Source organism: Procambarus clarkii, chromosome 9 (assembly GCF_040958095.1).
Source record: "Procambarus clarkii isolate CNS0578487 chromosome 9, FALCON_Pclarkii_2.0, whole genome shotgun sequence".
NCBI classification, from domain to species: domain Eukaryota; kingdom Metazoa; phylum Arthropoda; class Malacostraca; order Decapoda; family Cambaridae; genus Procambarus; species Procambarus clarkii.
This window is the reverse complement of record NC_091158.1, coordinates 2,669,016-2,686,252: the sequence shown is the minus strand read 5'-3', so window position 1 is coordinate 2,686,252 and position 17,237 is coordinate 2,669,016. Positions and strand designations below refer to the sequence as shown.

The 17,237-nt window shown below is 48.6% G+C and overlaps 1 protein-coding gene across 1 annotated transcript; it reads right to left on the bottom strand.

The window, feature by feature from the left end:
• Window positions 1–7,496: 7,496 nt before the first annotated feature.
• LOC123766083 (basic salivary proline-rich protein 4-like) lies at window positions 7,497–8,225 on the bottom strand. The gene has a single exon (XM_045754926.1). The coding sequence runs from the start codon at window positions 8,223–8,225 to the stop codon at window positions 7,497–7,499; it is 729 nt and encodes a 242-aa protein (XP_045610882.1).
• Between the last annotated feature and the right edge of the window lie 9,012 nt (window positions 8,226–17,237).

Genomic DNA, 17,237 nt, shown 5'->3' with positions numbered 1-17,237 from the left:
AGGGAAGGGGAAGGGGAGTGTAAGGAAGGGGCGTTGGGAGCTGAAGTGGAAGAAAAGGGAGACTTGAGAATAGGAATGGAGGAGAAATTTAAGAGGATTGACTTCAGAAAGACCGTGGAAGAGGAGTGAAGAGAGAGGTGGAACAGAGGAGAAGGAGAGTATGAACGGGTGATAAATGTTACCTTTCTCACCCTAGTAACAAGGCCATTGACGCTAAATACATTACCACAAAGATAAATATATATGATACAATCCCAAGAAAACAGACGTCGGAAATAATGTTAAACAGCATTGATAAATTGTATAATAAATCTGACAAATGTAAATGAAAATTCAATTATGATTAAATCCATAAATACAACATTATATGTGAGAGGTCAGCACCGGCCCCACCACCCGGATGTACACACACACACACTCACACACACACACACACACACACACACACACACACACACACACACACACACACACACACACACACACTCACACACACACACACACACACACACACACACACACACACACAGGGGATAAGGATATAAGGGGACAAAGGGGACACACAAAGGGGATAAGAGGATAAGGTACTATCTGGGTGAAGTGCAGTGGGAGGAAGAAATTAGAGGAAAAACAGTCCAAGATATGATGTACCTAGTCATACAGAAATGCCAGGAGGCCGAAGAGAGATTTATACCAACGGTAAAGGGAAAAAATAAGAAGGAATATAATAAACCATGGTTTAATAGACAGTGTCAGGAAGCAAAAATGGCCAGCAGGCGGGAGTGGAGGAAGTACAGAAGACAAAGAACAGAGGACAACAGAAGCAGATACAACAGAGCTAGGAACGATTACATTAACATAAGACGAACATCGGAAAGGGACTATGAGAATGATATTGCAATCAAAGCGAAAAAACAACCTAAGTTACTACACAGTCATATAAGAAGAAAAATGTCGGTGAACGACCAAGTGACAAGACTAAGGAAGACAGAGGGGGCATATACTGAAAGTGACAAGGAAATCTGCGAGGCACTGAATGCCAGTTTCCATGGAGTGTTCACTACCGAGCCTGAGCAGCTCCCATTGTTGGAAGGGGTTACCCTAGATGAAAGACTATCAGATACAGAGGTGACAGCAGAGGAGGTAATGAAACAGTTGACAACTCTTGATGCAACTAAAGCAGTTGGACCAGACAAAGTATCACCGTGGATACTAAAAGAAGCAGCACAGGCCCTCAGCGTGCCTCTGGCAATGATCTTTAATGAGTCACTTATGTCAGGAGAATTGCCCAGTTGCTGGAAGAAGGCAAATGTCGTGCCGATCTTCAAGAACGGTGATAGGGAGGAGGCGCTTAACTATAGACCTGTATCACTGACAAGCATCCCCTGTAAAATACTGGAAAGAATAATTAGGCTACGACTGGTTGCACACCTGGAGAACATTAGGTTTGTGAACAAACATCAACATGGGTTCTGGACAGGGAAATCATGCCTAACAAACCTTCTGGAATTCTATGATAAAATAACGAGGTTAAGACAGGACAGAGATGGTTGGGCAGACTGCATATTTCTGGACTGCCAAAAAGCCTTTGATACAGTACCGCACATGAGACTGCTGTTCAAGCTCGAGAGGCAGGCGGGGGTGGGGGGAAAGGTCCTAGCATGGATAAGGAACTACCTAACAGGAAGGAGCCAAAGAGTTACGGTAAGGGGCGAGAAGTCGGACTGGCGAACAGTAACAAGTGGAGTACCACAAGGATCGGTGCTGGGACCAATTCTATTTCTTGTATATGTTAACGACATGTTTACAGGCGTAGAGTCCTACATGTCGATGTTTGCGGATGACGCAAAGTTGATGAGAAGAGTTGTGACAGATGAGGATTGCAGGATCCTCCAAGAGGACCTGAACAGGTTGCAGAGATGGTCAGAGAAATGGCTACTGGAATTCAACACGAGCAAATGTAAAGTTATGGAAATGGGACTAGGAGATAGGAGACCAAAGGGACAGTACACAATGAAGGGGAACAGCCTACCTGTAACGACGCGTGAAAGAGATCTGGGGGTGGACGTAACACCTAATCTATCTCCTGAGGCACATATAAATAGGATAACGACAGCAGCGTACTCTACACTGGCAAAAGTTAGAACATCATTCAGAAACCTAAGTAAGGAGGCATTTAGGGCGCTTTACACTGCCTATGTAAGGCCAGTCTTAGAGTATGCCGCCTCATCATGAAGTCCCCATCTAAAGAAGCATATAATGAAACTGGAAAAGGTTCAGAGGTTTGCAACGAGACTCGTCCCAGAGCTACGAGGGATGGGGTATGAGGAGCGCCTGAGGGAACTGTGCCTTACGACACTAGAAAGAAGAAGGGAGAGGGGGGACATGATAGGAACGTATAGTAATACTCGGAGGGATTGACAGAGTGGACATAGACGAAATGTTCACACGGAATAGTAACAGAACGAGGGGACATGGATGGAAGCTTGAAACTCAGATGAGTCACAGAGATGTTAGGAAGTTTTCTTTTAGCGTGAGAGTAGTGGGAAAATGGAATGCACTTCAGGAACAGGTTGTGGAAGCAAATACTATTCATAATTTTAAAACCAGTGTGTACTCACAATTAGGTGAGTACACACACACTACCCCACACACATCACACACACACACACACACACACACACACACACACACACACACACACACACACACGCACACGCACACGCACACGCACACGCACACGCACACGCACACACACACGCACACGGTGGCTGAGCAGACAGCGCGCTGGAAGCGTGATCCTGTGGTCCCGGGTTCGATTCCCAGCGCCGGCGAGAAACGATGGGCAGAGTTTCTTTCACCCTGATGCTCCTGTTACCTAGCAGTAAAGAGGTACCTGGGAGTTAGTCAGCTGTCACGGGCTGCTTCCTGTGTGTGTGTGTGTGTGTGTGTGTGTACTCACCTAATTGTGCTTGCCGGGGTTGAGCTCTGGCTATTTGGTCCCGCCTCTCAACCGTCAATCAACAGGTGTACAGGTTCCTGATATCATATCTACACTTGAAACTGTGTGTGGAGTCAGCCTCCACCACATCATTTCCCAATGCATTCCATTTGTCAACCACTCTGACACTAAAAAAGTTCTTTCTAATATCTCTGTGACTCATTTGGGCACTCAGTTTCCACCTGCGTCCCCTAGTGTGTGTGCCCCTTGTGTTAAATAGACTCTCTTTATCTACCCTATCAATTCCCTTGAGAATCTTGAATGTGGTGATCATGTCCCCCTTAACTCTTCTGTCTTCCAGTGAAGTGAGGTTTAATTCCCGTAGTCTCTCCTCGTAGCTCATACCTCTCAGCTCGGGTACTAGTCTAGTGGCAAACCTTTGAACCTTTTCCAGTTTGGTCTTATCCTTGACTAGATATGGACTCCATGCTGGGGCTGCATACTCCTGGATTGGCCTGACATATGTGGTATAAAAAGTTCTGAATGATTCCTTACACAAGTTTCTGAATGCTGTTCTTATGTTGGCCAGCCTGGCATATGCCGCTGATGTTATCCTCTTGATATGGGCTGCAGGAGACAGGTCTGGCGTGATATCAACCCCCAAGTCTTTTTCTTTCTCTGACTCTTGAAGTATTTCATCTCCTAGATGATACCTTGTATCTGGCCTCCTGCTCCCTACACCTTTCTTCATTACATTACATTTGCATGGGTTAAACTCTAACAACCATTTGTTTGACCATTCCTTCAGCTTGTCTAGGTCTTCTTGAAACCTCAAGCTGTCCTCCTGTCTTCATCCTTCTCATAATTTTGGCCTCGTCCGCAAACATTGAGAAAAATGAATCTATACCCTTCGGGAGATCATTTACATATATTAGAAACAAGATAGGACCGAGTACAGAGCCCTGTGGGACTCCACTGGTGACTTCACGCCAATCTGAGGTCTCACCTCTCACCGTAACTCTCTGCTTCCTATTGCTCAGGTACTCCCTTATCCACTGGAGCAGCTTACCAGCTACACCTGCCTGTCTAACAAGCTTATGTACCAGCCTCATATGCAGTACTGTGTCAAAGGCTTTCCGACAATCCAAGAAAATGCAGTCCGCCCAGCCTTTTCTTTCTTGCTTAATCTTTGTCACCTGGTCGTAGAATTCTATTTACGAAGTCAGGCAAGATTTACCCTCCCTGAACCCCTGTTGATGGGTGGTCACGAAGTCCCTTCTCTCCAGATGTGTTACCAATTTTTTTCTCACGATCTTCTCCATCACCTTGCATGGTATTCAAGTCAAGGACACTGGCCTGTAGTTTAGTTCCTCTTGCCTATCGTCCTTTTTGTATATTGGGACCACATTCGCCGTCTTCCATATTTCTGGTAGGTCTCCCGTCTCCAGTGACCTACTATACACTATGGAGAGTGGCAAGCAAAGTGCCTCTGCACACTCTTTCAGTATCCATGGCGAGATCCCATCTGGACCAACAGCCTTTCTAATATCCAGATGCAGCAGGTGTCTCTTGACCTCCTCTCTCGTAATTTCGAACCCTTCCAAGGCCGCCTGGTTTACTTCCCTTTCTCCTAGCACAGTGACCTCACCTTGTTCTATTGTGAAGACCTCCTGGAACCTCTTGTTGAGTTCTTCACACACCTCTTTGTTATTCTCTGTATACCTGTCCTCGCCTGTTCTAAGTTTCAATACCTGTTATTTCACTGTTGTTTTCCTTCTGATGTGACTATGGAGTAGGTTTGGTTCGGTCTTGGCTTTGTTTGCTATATCATTTTCATAACTTTTCTCTGCTTCTCTTCTCACCCTGACGTACTCATTCCTGGTTCTCTGGTATCTCTCTCTACTTTCTGGTGTTTTGTTATTCCGGAAGTTCCTCCACGCCCTTTTGTTCAGTTTCTTTGCTTCCATACATGCCCTATTATACCATGGATTCTTCTTTTGCTCTTCGGATTTTTCCCTTTGGGCCGGGATGTATCTGCTTACTGCCTCCTGACACTTTTGGGTGACATAGTCCATCATATCTTGTACAGACTTATCTCTGAGGTTTGTGTCCCAAGGTATTTCCCTTAGGAAACTTATCATCTCTTCATAATTCCCCTTTCGGTATGCCAGCCTTTTGTTTCCTAGTTCTCTTTTGGGGGAGATAATTCCTAGCTCTACCAGGTACTCAAAGTTCAATACACTGTGATCACTCATTCCCAAGGGTGCTTCCATCTTAACTTCCCTTATATCCCACTCATTTAGGGTAAATATCAAATCAAGCATTGCTGGTTCATCTTCTCTCATTCTTGTTAGTTCCTTGTTGTGCTGGCTTAGAAAGTTTCTTGTTGCCACGTCCAGCAGCTTAGCTCTCCATGTTTCTGGTCCTCCATGCGGGTCTCTGTTCTCTCAATCTATCTTCCCATGGTTGAAGTCTCCCATGATTAGTAGTCCAGATCCATTCTTGCTAGCAACAGAAGCTGCTCTCTCTATTATGTTAATGGTGGCCATGTTGTTTCTATCATATTCCTGTCTGGGTCTCTTGTCATTTGGTGGTGGATTATATATGACTACAACTAAAATTTTTTGCCCTCCAGTTGTTATGGTACCTGTTATGTAGTCACTGAAACCTTCACAGCAGTGAATAACCATCTCCTCAAAATCCCAGAATTTTCTTACCAGCAGAGCTACACCACCGCCACCTTTTCCTTCCCTCTCTTTCCTCATAACATAATATTCCTGTGGGAACACTGCATTTGTTATGGTTTTCGTTAGCTTTGTTTCTGTGAGTGCTATTATGTCTGGGTTTTCCTCTAGTACCCGTTCTCCAAGCTCATTTGTTTTATTTGTAATTCCATCTATGTTAGTATATATTGCCTTGAGGCTCACTTTCTTCTGTCCCTTCTCAAATCGCCTCCTTGGTGAGTGTTCTGCTGGTGGGGAAAGCTGTTCCATGGGTGCGAGGATTTGTGAGGTGGATAACAGGGTCTCAGAGGATACTGGGATGAGGGGTGCGGGGTCAAGTGAAGGGGGAGAGACAGGGAGGGTATGGGGTGAAAGTGGAGGGAGGACAGGAAGGAAAAGGGGGGAGAGGGGACTTGACAGGAGGAGGGGAGGGGTAGAAGGGTGGGGATTGGGTTTGGGGGGAGAGAGATTTGGCTCAGCATTTGAGTGGGGGCAGAGAGAGTTTGGGGTAGGGGGTTTTCTATGCAGAGGAGGGAAAGTGGGGTTGCCCTCCCCGCTGGTGTTACTAGGTAGCTGGTTGTGGGTTCCCCCCTCGCCTCTGGGGATGTTGTAATGGGAACTGTGATTTCCTGGTTTTCCCCTCTCGCCCCCCTGCGCCTCTTCCTTACTTCTGCCGCCATGGCTCTCTCCTCCCTCGTCATGTCCCTCTGGAGGAATACATTTTTTAATTCTCCCACATATTGCAGGTAGCTCTTCCTTGTTAGAATCTTCTCCTTTGTGTTCTCGTTTGCAAACATTATCTTTAATACACGGTCTCGGTCTTTGTTGTACCAGCCGAGCCTGAAAACCTTCTCAATGTTATGCTCAGCTCCTGCCATATCTAGTGCCTTCAGTATTTCATTCACTGCCGCTTTGTCCTTGTCATTCCACCCTGTCCTATTGGAGCCTTCCTGCTCTTTAATACCCACAGCTGTGGGTATTAAAGAGCAGGAAGGCTGTGGGTTGTGTGTGTGGGGGGGGGGGTGAAGGAAAAAAATATAGTAGTTAATAACAGTTGATTGACAGTTGAGAGGCGGGCCGAAAGAGCAGAGCTCAAAACCCGCAAGCACAACTAGGTGAGTACAAGGGGGTATTTACACCTTAATATGGGGCCAGCACGCTACCAGTAAGTGTCGTACACTCTCACAAACGCCACCACTTCCACAGTAGGTACACCGTCCTTGGTCAGCAGAAATATGTACATCTTGTGCGTGTGTTCGATTTGAAAATGAGTGAGCACAATCTCTTGGTGACACGTCATGCTGGTGCGTTCCAAATTTACACAATAAAATATTATACTGGTGAAAATGATACGGAAGGAAATGGATAACAGACCCAGGAGAGGGGTAGAGGTCCTCCTTCAATATATCAGAGAACAGCTCATACATCAGAGAACAGCTCATACATCAGAGAACATTATGAACAGAGAACGCTGATAATAGATAACACTGTATGAACATGAGAGGTCCACGGCTGTTCAATATCGTCCCAGCGAGTATAAGAAATATTGCCGAAACAACGGTGGACTTCAAGAAACAGTTATACAAGTTCCTGCAAGAAGTGCCGGACCAACCGGGCTGTGGTGGATATGTGTGCCTACAAGCTACTCCAAGCAACAGCCTGTTGCACCAAGTTATCACAAGACATGCCTGGAGCAGGGCCGGGCATGGGGAGTACAAGAACTCCCAGAACCCACTCCACGTATACTCCAAATATTTCTGGAGCTAAGAGTGGCCTCCCAACCTGTTGCTAAGACTAAATAGAACTTGATTTAATCCATACAGAAAAAAAAATTAGGAAAGGTACCCTTCGTCGAGGGCCTTTGGTACCCCTTGGGAGGACCTTTGGTACCTCTCGGGAGGACCTTTGGTACCCCTCGGGAGAACCTTTGGTACCCCTCGGGAGGACCTTTGGTACCCCTCGGGAGAATCTTTGGTACCCCTCGGGAGAACCTTTGGTACCCCTCGGGAGAACCTTTGGTACCCCTCGGGAGGACCTTTGGTGCCCCTCGGGAGGACCTTTGGTACCCCTCGGGAGGACCTTTGGTACCCCTCAGGAGGACCTTTGGTACCCCTCGGGAGGACCTTTGGTGCCCCTCGGGAGGACCTTTGGTACCCCCTCGGGAGGACCTTTGGTACCCCCTCGGGAGGACCTTTGGTACCCCTCGGGAGGACCTTTGGTGCCCCTCGGGAGGACCTTTGGTACCCCTCGGGAGGACCTTTGGTACCCCCTCGGGAGGACCTTTGGTACCCCTCGGGAGGACCTTTGGTACCCCTCGGGAGGACCTTTGGTGCCCCTCGGGAGGACCCTTGGTACCCCTCGGGAGGACCTTTGGTACCCCCCGGGAGGACCTTTGGTACCCCTCGGGAGGACCTTTGGTACCCCTCGGGAGGACCTTTGGTACCCCTCGGGAGGACCTTTGGTGCCCCTCGGGAGGACCTTTGGTACCCCTCGGGAGGACCTTTGGTACCCCTCGGGAGGACCTTTGGTACCCCTCGGGAGGACCAAGTGGCTTTTGCCATTCTTGGCCAAACTTGTTGTCAGACAAAATGCTAAAATGAGATGCATCTAGTCCAAAGATTCCCGGACTTGAAATACGCTCACGGAATACCTAAAAATATTTCATTGTAACAATTATAGCCTTAAAAGTGACCAAGACAAAAGAGAAGGAGTTTGTGAGGTGACCTTTCCCACCGTCCCGTCACCTCACATTGTAACCTGCATCCAACTGGTACCTTAATGAGGCGTTACAGGTGAGTGATGCCTCATTAGGGCTCTAATGAGGCTCTACGTCACTGAAAGAGTTAGGGGGGAGACATGATTACAATATAGAAAATTCTCAGGATAATTGGCAAGACAATTGAGTGATGCCTCATTAGAGCTCTAGCTCAGACAAAGACCAGTCTTGTATCATTCTTTGTCTTCATTATAAATAGAATGAAATGGGGGACACCCCCCCTCCCATCTACCCCATTCAGCCGTTTGCAGGAGGGGGGGGGGGAGGCTCTGTCACTCAAACATGCCTACACCTGGTCACGTTTGACTGGCCATGACAGCAGACTGTGAGGCAGCTACTGTAGAAGTTATCTTGCTAGTGTGACTGAGGAGCAACACTGCTGCCACGACTGACAACCCCAGCAACACCGATCACTGTTGAAGGAAACACAAGTTCGTACACTCTTGTTTAAGGCGTTAAGAACACCGGTGTTCCAGCAGGGGGCTGGACGCTGGTGTGTGTGCACGTGGCCCACCAGCACCTCCCCTATGATAAAAGTTTACACATACTGGTGGTGAAGGCCGACACCACCACCCACACCCCTGTATTATCCCTGCCTGCCATACACTCATCATACCCCTGTATTATCCCTGCCTGCCATACACTCATCATATCCCTGTATTATCCCTGCCTGCCATACACTCATCATACCCTTGTATTATCCCTGCCTGCCATACACTCATCATACCCTTGTATTATCCCTGCCTGCCATACACTCATCATACCCTTGTATTATCCCTGCCTGCCATACACTCATCATACCCTTGTATTATCCCTGCCTGCCATACACTCATCATACCCCTGTATTATCCCTGCCTGCCATACACTCATCATATCCCTGTATTATCCCTGCCTGCCATACACTCATCATACCCTTGTATTATCCCTGCCTGCCATACACTCATCATACCCTTGTATTATCCCTGCCTGCCATACACTCATCATACCCTTGTATTATCCCTGCCTGCCATACACTATACAAGCTCGTCTTCCATAGACCATACACCCACTATGCCCCCCAGCCTCCATGCCCTTGATACACAGAGTGCAGGTGAATCTATGTATCTGTGTCTGTCTGTTTTTATAGTATTGGGAGTCATAAAATTTCTTCCGATATGCTTATTTGTTTTGTTTAGTTTCAGCAGGTGTGGGCACAGGTGTGGATGGCTTGTGATCCTGCTAGCGGGCTCAGGGCCCCTCCCACTGCAGGTGTGGGCACAGGAGTGGATGGCTTGTGATCCTGCTAGCGGGCTCAGGGCCCCTCCCACTGCAGGTGTGGGCACAGGTGTGGATGGCTTGTGATCCTGCTAGTGGGCTCAGGGCCCCTCCCACTGCAGGTGTGGGCACAGGAGTGGATGGCTTGTGATCCTGCTAGCGGGCTCAGGGCCCCTCCCACTGCTGCTCTTAAACCGTGTCCTGCTAATTTCCCTGGAACACTATCTGCCAATCGCCTTACAGCCAGGTCCCAGTTACTACAAGGTGAACATGACTGAACAGTTTGGTACCGGTAACCAATCGTCTCCCAGCCTGGAGGGATGAGTTAAGAGGAAAGACTAAGGAACTGAACCTCACGTCAGTGGAAGAGTTAGAGAAGACATGATTACAACATAGAAAATTCTCAGGAAAATTGGCAGGACAGATAATACCCAAATCAGCAAAATATACTTTACAAATAATTAGTTCACTGTCACAGAAGTGAACCAGTGAAATGCTCAGTAGAGTGGCGGAGCGACTCCAAGCACAGCTATAAATGTAGATATGACAGAGCCCAATAGGCTCGGCACCCTGTGCACCACTTTATTTCTATACACCACACATTCCATTTGTTGTAACACGCCATTTTCCCCAACTTCCTCCTGCACCAACTGCTGCCCCCCCCCCTCCCTCACTGCGGCCCCCCCTCCCTCACTGCGGCCCCCCCCCTCCCTCACTGCGGCCCCCCCTCCCTCACTGCGGCCCCCCCTCCCTCACTGAGGCCCCCCCCCTCCCTCACTGAGGCCCCCCCTCCCTCACTGCGGCCCCCCTTACTGCGGCCCCCCCTCCCTCACTGCCGCCCCCCCTCCCCCACTGCCGCCCCCCCCACATGGTGTACACGCCTCAGGGAGGCAGGCAGCTCCTCTCGTGAATACTGAAGATGGGAATGTAAGGCATCTGGACCCCGCCGACCATAAGACAAGATTGCTATGTAAAACACCTGTGGAATTGTTCAAAGCATCTATCCGTCAGCTGCAGGTCCTGTAGAGACCTTGAAACCCTTCCCATGGTTTAATAGACAGTGTCAGGAAGCAAAAATGGCCAGCAGGCGGGAGTGGAGGAAGTACAGAAGACAAAGAACAGAGAACAACAGGATCAGATGCAACAGAGCTAGGAACGATTACATTACCATATGACGAGCATCGGAAAGGAACTATGAGAACGATATTGCGATCAAAGTGAAAACAACCTAAATTACTATACAGTCATATAAGAAGAAAAATGTCGGTGAACGACCAAGTGACAAGACTAAGGAAGACAGAGGGGGCATATACTGAAAGTGACAAGGAAATCTGCGAGGCACTGAATGCCAGTTTCCATGGAGTGTTCACTACCGAGCCTGAGCAGCTCCCATTGTTGGAAGGGGTTACCCTAGATGAAAGACTATCAGATATAGAGGTGACAGCAGAGGAGGTAATGAAACAGTTGACAACACTGGATGCAACTAAAGCAGTTGGACCAGACAAGACTTGTATCACTGACAAGCATCCCCTGTAAAATACTTGAAATAATAATTAGGCTACAACTGGTTGCACACCTGGAGAACGTACTGGAAGGTTTGTGAACAAACATCAACATTGGTTCTGGAAAGGGAAATCGTGCCTATCTAACCCATTTGGAATTCTATGATAAAATAACGAGGGTAAGACAGGACAGAGATGGTTGGGCAGACTGCATATTTCTGGACTGCCAAAAAGCCTTTGATACAGTATTGCACATGAGACTGCTGTTCAAAACTCGAGAGGCAGGCGGGAGTGGGAGGAAAGGCCCTAGCACGGATAAGGAACTACCTAACAGGAAGGAGCCAAAGAGTTACGATAAGGGGCGAGAAGTCGGACTGGCGAACAGTAACGAGTGGAGGACCTCAAGGATCGGTGCTGGGACCAATTCTATTTCTAATATATGTTAACGACATGTTTACAGGAGTAGAGTCTTATATGTCGATGTTCGCGGATGATGCAAAGTTGATGAGAAGAGTTGTGACAGGTGAGGATTGCAGGATCCTCCAAGAGGACCTGAACAGGTTGCAGAGATGGTCAGAAAAATGGCAACTGGAGTTCAACACGAGCAAATGTAAAGTTATGGAAATGGGACTAGGTGATAGGAGACCAAAGGGACAGTACACAATGAAGGGGAAACTGCCTACCTGTTACGACGCGAGAAAGAGACCTGGGTGTGGACGTAACACCTAATCTATCTCCTGAAGCACATATAAATAGGATAACGACAGCAGTGTACTCCACACTGGCAAAAGTTAGAACATCATTCAGAAACCTAAGTAAGGAGGCAATTAGGGCGCTTTACACTGCCTACGTGAGGCCAGTCTTAGAGTATGCCGTTTCATCATGGAGTCCCCATCTGAAAAAGCATATAAGGAAACTGGAAAAGGTTCATAGGTTTGCAACGAGACTCGTCCCAGAGTTACGAGGGATGGGGTATGAGGAGCGCCTGAAGGAACTGTGCCTTGTAACACCACTATATACTATGAACTAATAATGAAACACAAATATTGTAACATTAATGGTTACACTGATATATCTCCTGAATAACTGGAACCAAAGGTACACTTCTAAGGGAATGCTACACAGGATTAATTACGCTGCCACCATCTGCCTTGTACATCAAGCAACGCGGCAAGAAACATTGCTTGACTTGGAGAGTCCTTTCTTTCTTTAACTGTCATTAATTATGCCCCCCCCCCCCTCTAGAGTTCACACCCAGGGAAGCCTTCTCCAAGAGGTCAGCCCAGATGACCTCTGGATTATCTTGCATGTTGATTAAAAATTCCTGGGTTAGTCTTAGTCAGCTACTTTCAAGTATATAATATTTCATGATACTCTTGTCAAACATTGCAATGTAATTAGACCCCAGATTCTTATGTGTAAACATCCATGGATCTCCCTCTTTTAGCCAGGTCAGAGGTCAGCCACACTCGTAATTAATAATTCCTCTCTTGAACAGTGTATGGTGAATGTCAAACAAGCTTAATGAAAAAATTCTTGAGTGTTTGTGCACGTGTGGCCCGACCTCTTTCGGTGTAGGTAGCAACAGAAAATCTCCCACTTCCCTATTTTGGGGTGTATGTATGGTCCTGTAGCAGACTTAGTTGAGAGAGAGTGCCGGACACCAGGGTCCAGAGTGGGTCTGTGAAGAACATCTCACAGCCAGGGAGAGACAGAGTGAATCCACCGGATGGACAGACAGATGTCTTAAGGTAATGTGTGTGATCTCTGAGGTTTTGTTTCATGTCTAAATTTCTTAACAATTGGCCAGTGTTAGAGTAGGATTTATATTGGTGAATAGCATAATTTGTTCTCGATAAACTCGTGTTAACTTCCCGTCTGTGTCAATTGTTGAATCCTCTTAGCCTCTGGATATAGGGGGCTGACAACCGTCCCATAATTAATGACAGTTAAAGAAAGAAAGGACTCTCCAAGTCAAGCAATGTTTCTTGCCGCGTTGCTTGATATAGTTTAATATACAAGGCAGATGGTGGCAGCGTAATTAATCCTGTGTAGCATTCCCTTAGAAGTGTACCTTTGGTTCCAGTTACTCAGGAGATATATCAGTGTAACCATTAATGTTACAATATTTGTGTTTCATTATTAGTTCATAGTATATAGTGGTGTTACAGCCTTACGACACTAGAAAAAAGAAAGGAAAGGAGGGGGGAGGGTGACCTGATAGGAACATATAAAATACTCAGGGGGATTGACAAAGTGGACAGAGACAAAATGTTCACACGGAATACTAACAAAACGAGGCTACATGGGTGGAAGCTGGAAACTCAGATGAGTCACAGGGATGTTAGGAAGTTTTCTTTTAGCGTGAGAATAGTGGAAAAATGAAATGCACTTAAGGAACAGGTTGTGGAAGCAAATACTATTCATAATTGTAAAATTAAGTATGATAGGGAAATAGGACCGGAGTCATTGCTGTAAAATCCGATGCTCGAAAGGCAGGATCCAAGAGTCAATGCTCGATCCTGCAGACACAAATAGATGAGTACACACACTCACGGGCCTGCACACACACTCATGGCCCCCGCACACACACTCACGGGCCCGCACACTCACGCAGGGGCCCACACACACACGCAGGGGCCCACACACTCACGCAGGGGCCCACACACACACGCAGGGGCCCTGGCATACACACTGCGGACCCCCAGACGCAAGATGGGACAGCGTACGCCCCACAATGGTGACCAATTACCCACTTAAAGCGACACAAAGCTGTATCAATCAGCATGAGAAGTGGGCCCCGGTGGTGGTGGTGGAGGGGCCCTTCGCTCCACCACCATTACAACCCTCTCTCTCTCTAGCACGTAACGTAACATGACCACGTAACACGACCCACCCTGGCCACGTAACACGACCTACCATTACCACGTAACACGACATACCCCTGGCCACGTAACACGACCTACCATGGCCACGTAACACGACATACCCCTGGCCACGTAACACGACCTACCATGGCCACGTAACACGACCTACCCTGGCCACGTAACACGACCTACCCTGGCCACGTAACACGACCTACCCTGGCCACGTAACACGACCTACCCTGGCCACGTAACACGACCTACCCTGGCCACGTAACACGACCTTCCCTGACCACGTAACACGACCTTCCCTGGCCACGTAACACGACCTTCCCTGGCCACGTAACACGACCTACCCTTCCACGTAACACGACCTACCCTGGCAACGTAACATGAGTCTGTTTGGAGTCGCCAAACACACGCCTGATTTAGTCCAGGCGCGTGTTTGAAGGTCCAGGCGTGTGTTTGCAGGTCCAGACGTATGTTTGGAGGTCCAGGCGTGTGTTTGGAGGTCCATGCGTGTGTTTGGAGGTCTAGGCGTGTGTTTGTAGGTGCAGGTGTGTTTTTGGAGGTCCAGGCGTGTGTTTGGAGGTCCGACGTGTGTTCGGAGGTCCAGGCGTGCGTTTGAATGTCCAGGCGTGTGTTTGGAGGTCCATGCGTGTGTTTGGAGGTCTAGGCGTGTGTTTAGAGGTCCAAGCGTGTGTTTGAATATCAAGGCGTGTTTTTGGAGGTCAAGGCGTGTGTTTGGAGATCTAGGCGTGTGTTTGGAGGCTCATGCGTGTGATTGGAAGTCCAGGCGTGTGTTTGGAGGTCCAGGCGTGTGTTTGAATATCCAGGCGTGTGTTTGAAAGTCAAGGCGTGTGTTTGGAGGTTCAGGCGTGTGATTGGAAGTCCAGGCGTGTATTTGGAGGTCCAGGCGTGTGTTTGGAGGTCCAAATGTGTGTTTGGAGGTCTCGGTGTGTGTTTGGAGGTTCAGGCGTGTGTTTGGAGGTCTAGGCGTGTGTTTGGAGGTCCAGTGGAGTGTTTGGAGAACTGTGGGGATGATTGAAGGTCCAGGCGTGTTTGGAGGTCCAGGCGTGCGATGGAGGTACAGGGGAGTTTTTGGAGGTCCAGGCGTGTGATTGGAGGTCCAGGCGTGTGTTTGGAGGTCCAGGCGTGTGTTTGGAGGTTCAAGCGTGTGTTTGGAGGTCCAGGCGTGTTTTTGGAGGTCCAGGCGTGTGTTCGGAGGTCTCGGTGTGTGTTTGGAGGTTCAGGCGTGTGTTTGGAGGTCTAGGCGTGTGTTTGGAGGTCCAGTGGAGTGTTTGGAGAACTGTGGGGATGATTGAAGGTCCAGGCGTGTTTGGAGGTCCAGGCGTGCGATGGAGGTACAGGGGAGTTTTTGGAGGTCCAGGCGTGTGATTGGAGGTCCAGGCGTGTGTTTGGAGGTCCAGGCATGTGTTTGGAGGTTCAAGCGTGTGTTTGGAGGTCCAGGCGTGTTTTTGGAGGTCCAGGCGTGTGTTCGGAGGTCTCGGTGTGTGTTTGGAGGTTCAGGCGTGTGTTTGGAGGTCCAAATGTGTGTTTGGAGGTCTAGGCGTGTGTTTGGAGGTCCAGGGGTGTGTTTGAATGTCCAGGCGTGTTTTGGAGGTTCAGGCGTGTGTTTGGAGGTCTAGGCGTGTGTTTGGAGGTCCAGTGGAGTGTTTGGAGAACTGTGGGGATGATTGAAGGTCCAGGCGTGTTTGGAGGTCCAGGCGTGCGATGGAGGTACAGGGGAGTTTTTTGGAGGTCCAGGCGTGTGATTGGAGGTCCAAGCGTGTGTTTGGAGGTCCAGGCGTGTGTTTGAATGTCCAGGCGTGGGTTTGGAAATCCAGGTGTGTGTTTGCAGGTCCAGGGGAGTTTTTGGAGGGCCAGGCGTGTGATTGGAGGTCCAGGCGTGTATTTGGAGGCCCAGGCGTGTATTTGAATGTCCAGGCGTGTTTTTGGAGGTCCAGGCGTGTGTTTGGAGGTTCAGGCGTGTGTTTGGAGGTTCAGGCGTGTGTTTGGAGGTTCAGGCGTGTGTTTGGAGGTCAAGGCGTGTGCTTGGAGGTCAAGGCGTGTGTTTGGAGGTCCAGGCGTGTGTTTGGAGGTCAAGGTGTGTGTTTGGAGGTCCAAGCGTGTGTTTGGAGGTCCAGGGGAGTGTTTGGAAATCTGTGAGGATGTTTGGAGGTACAGGCGTGTGTTTGGAGGTCCAGGCGTGTGTTTGAAGGTCCAGGCGTGTGTTTGGAGAACTGTGAGGAAGTTTGGAGGTACAGGCGTGTGTTTGGAGGTCCAGGCGTGTGTTTGGAGGTCCAGGGGAGTGTTTGGAAAACTGTGAGGATGTTTGGAGGTACAGGCGTGTGTTTGGAGGTACAGGCGGGTGTTTGGAGGTCCAGGCGGGTGTTTGGAGGTCCAGGCGGATGTTTGGAGGTCCAGGCGTGTGTTTGGAGGTCCAGGCGGATGTTTGGAAGTCCAGGCGGGTGTTTGGAGGTCCAGGCGGATGTTTGGAGGTACAGGCGGGTGTTTGGAGGTCCAGGCGGGTGTTTGGAGAACTATACTCACCTCGCTTGGGTAAATGAACTGTGAACACCACAGTTCATTTAGCTAAGCAAGTAACAATCTTGTGGAAATAGTTATACAATTGGCCGAGGTTACCTTGAGATGATTTCGGGGTTCAATATCCCAGCGGCCCGGTCCTCGACCAGGCGTCTAGGTTGCTGGACTGGTAACCAGGTGGTTGGACGCGCCTGCTCGCAGCCTGACGTATGAATCACAGCCTGGTTGATCAGGTATCCTTTTGGAGGTGCTTATCAAGTTCTCTCTTGAACACTGTGAGGGGTCGGCCAGTTATGCCCCTTATGTGTAGTGGAAGCGTGTTGAACAGTCTAGGGCCTCTGATGTTGATAGTTCTCTCTCAGAGTACCTGTTGCACCTCTGCTCTTCAACGGGGGTATTCTGCACATCCTGCCATGTCTTCTGGTCTCATGTGATGTTATTTCTGTGTGCAGGTTTGGGACCAGCCCCTCTAATATTTTCCAGGTTATTAAATTATTAATAAATTATTATGTATCTCTCCCGCCTGCGCTCAAGAGAATTCAGATTCAGGCATTCAAGTCGGTCCCAAGAGTTTACATGTTTTACTGAGCGGATTCTAGCAGTAAAGGATCTCTGCACGCTCTCCAGGTC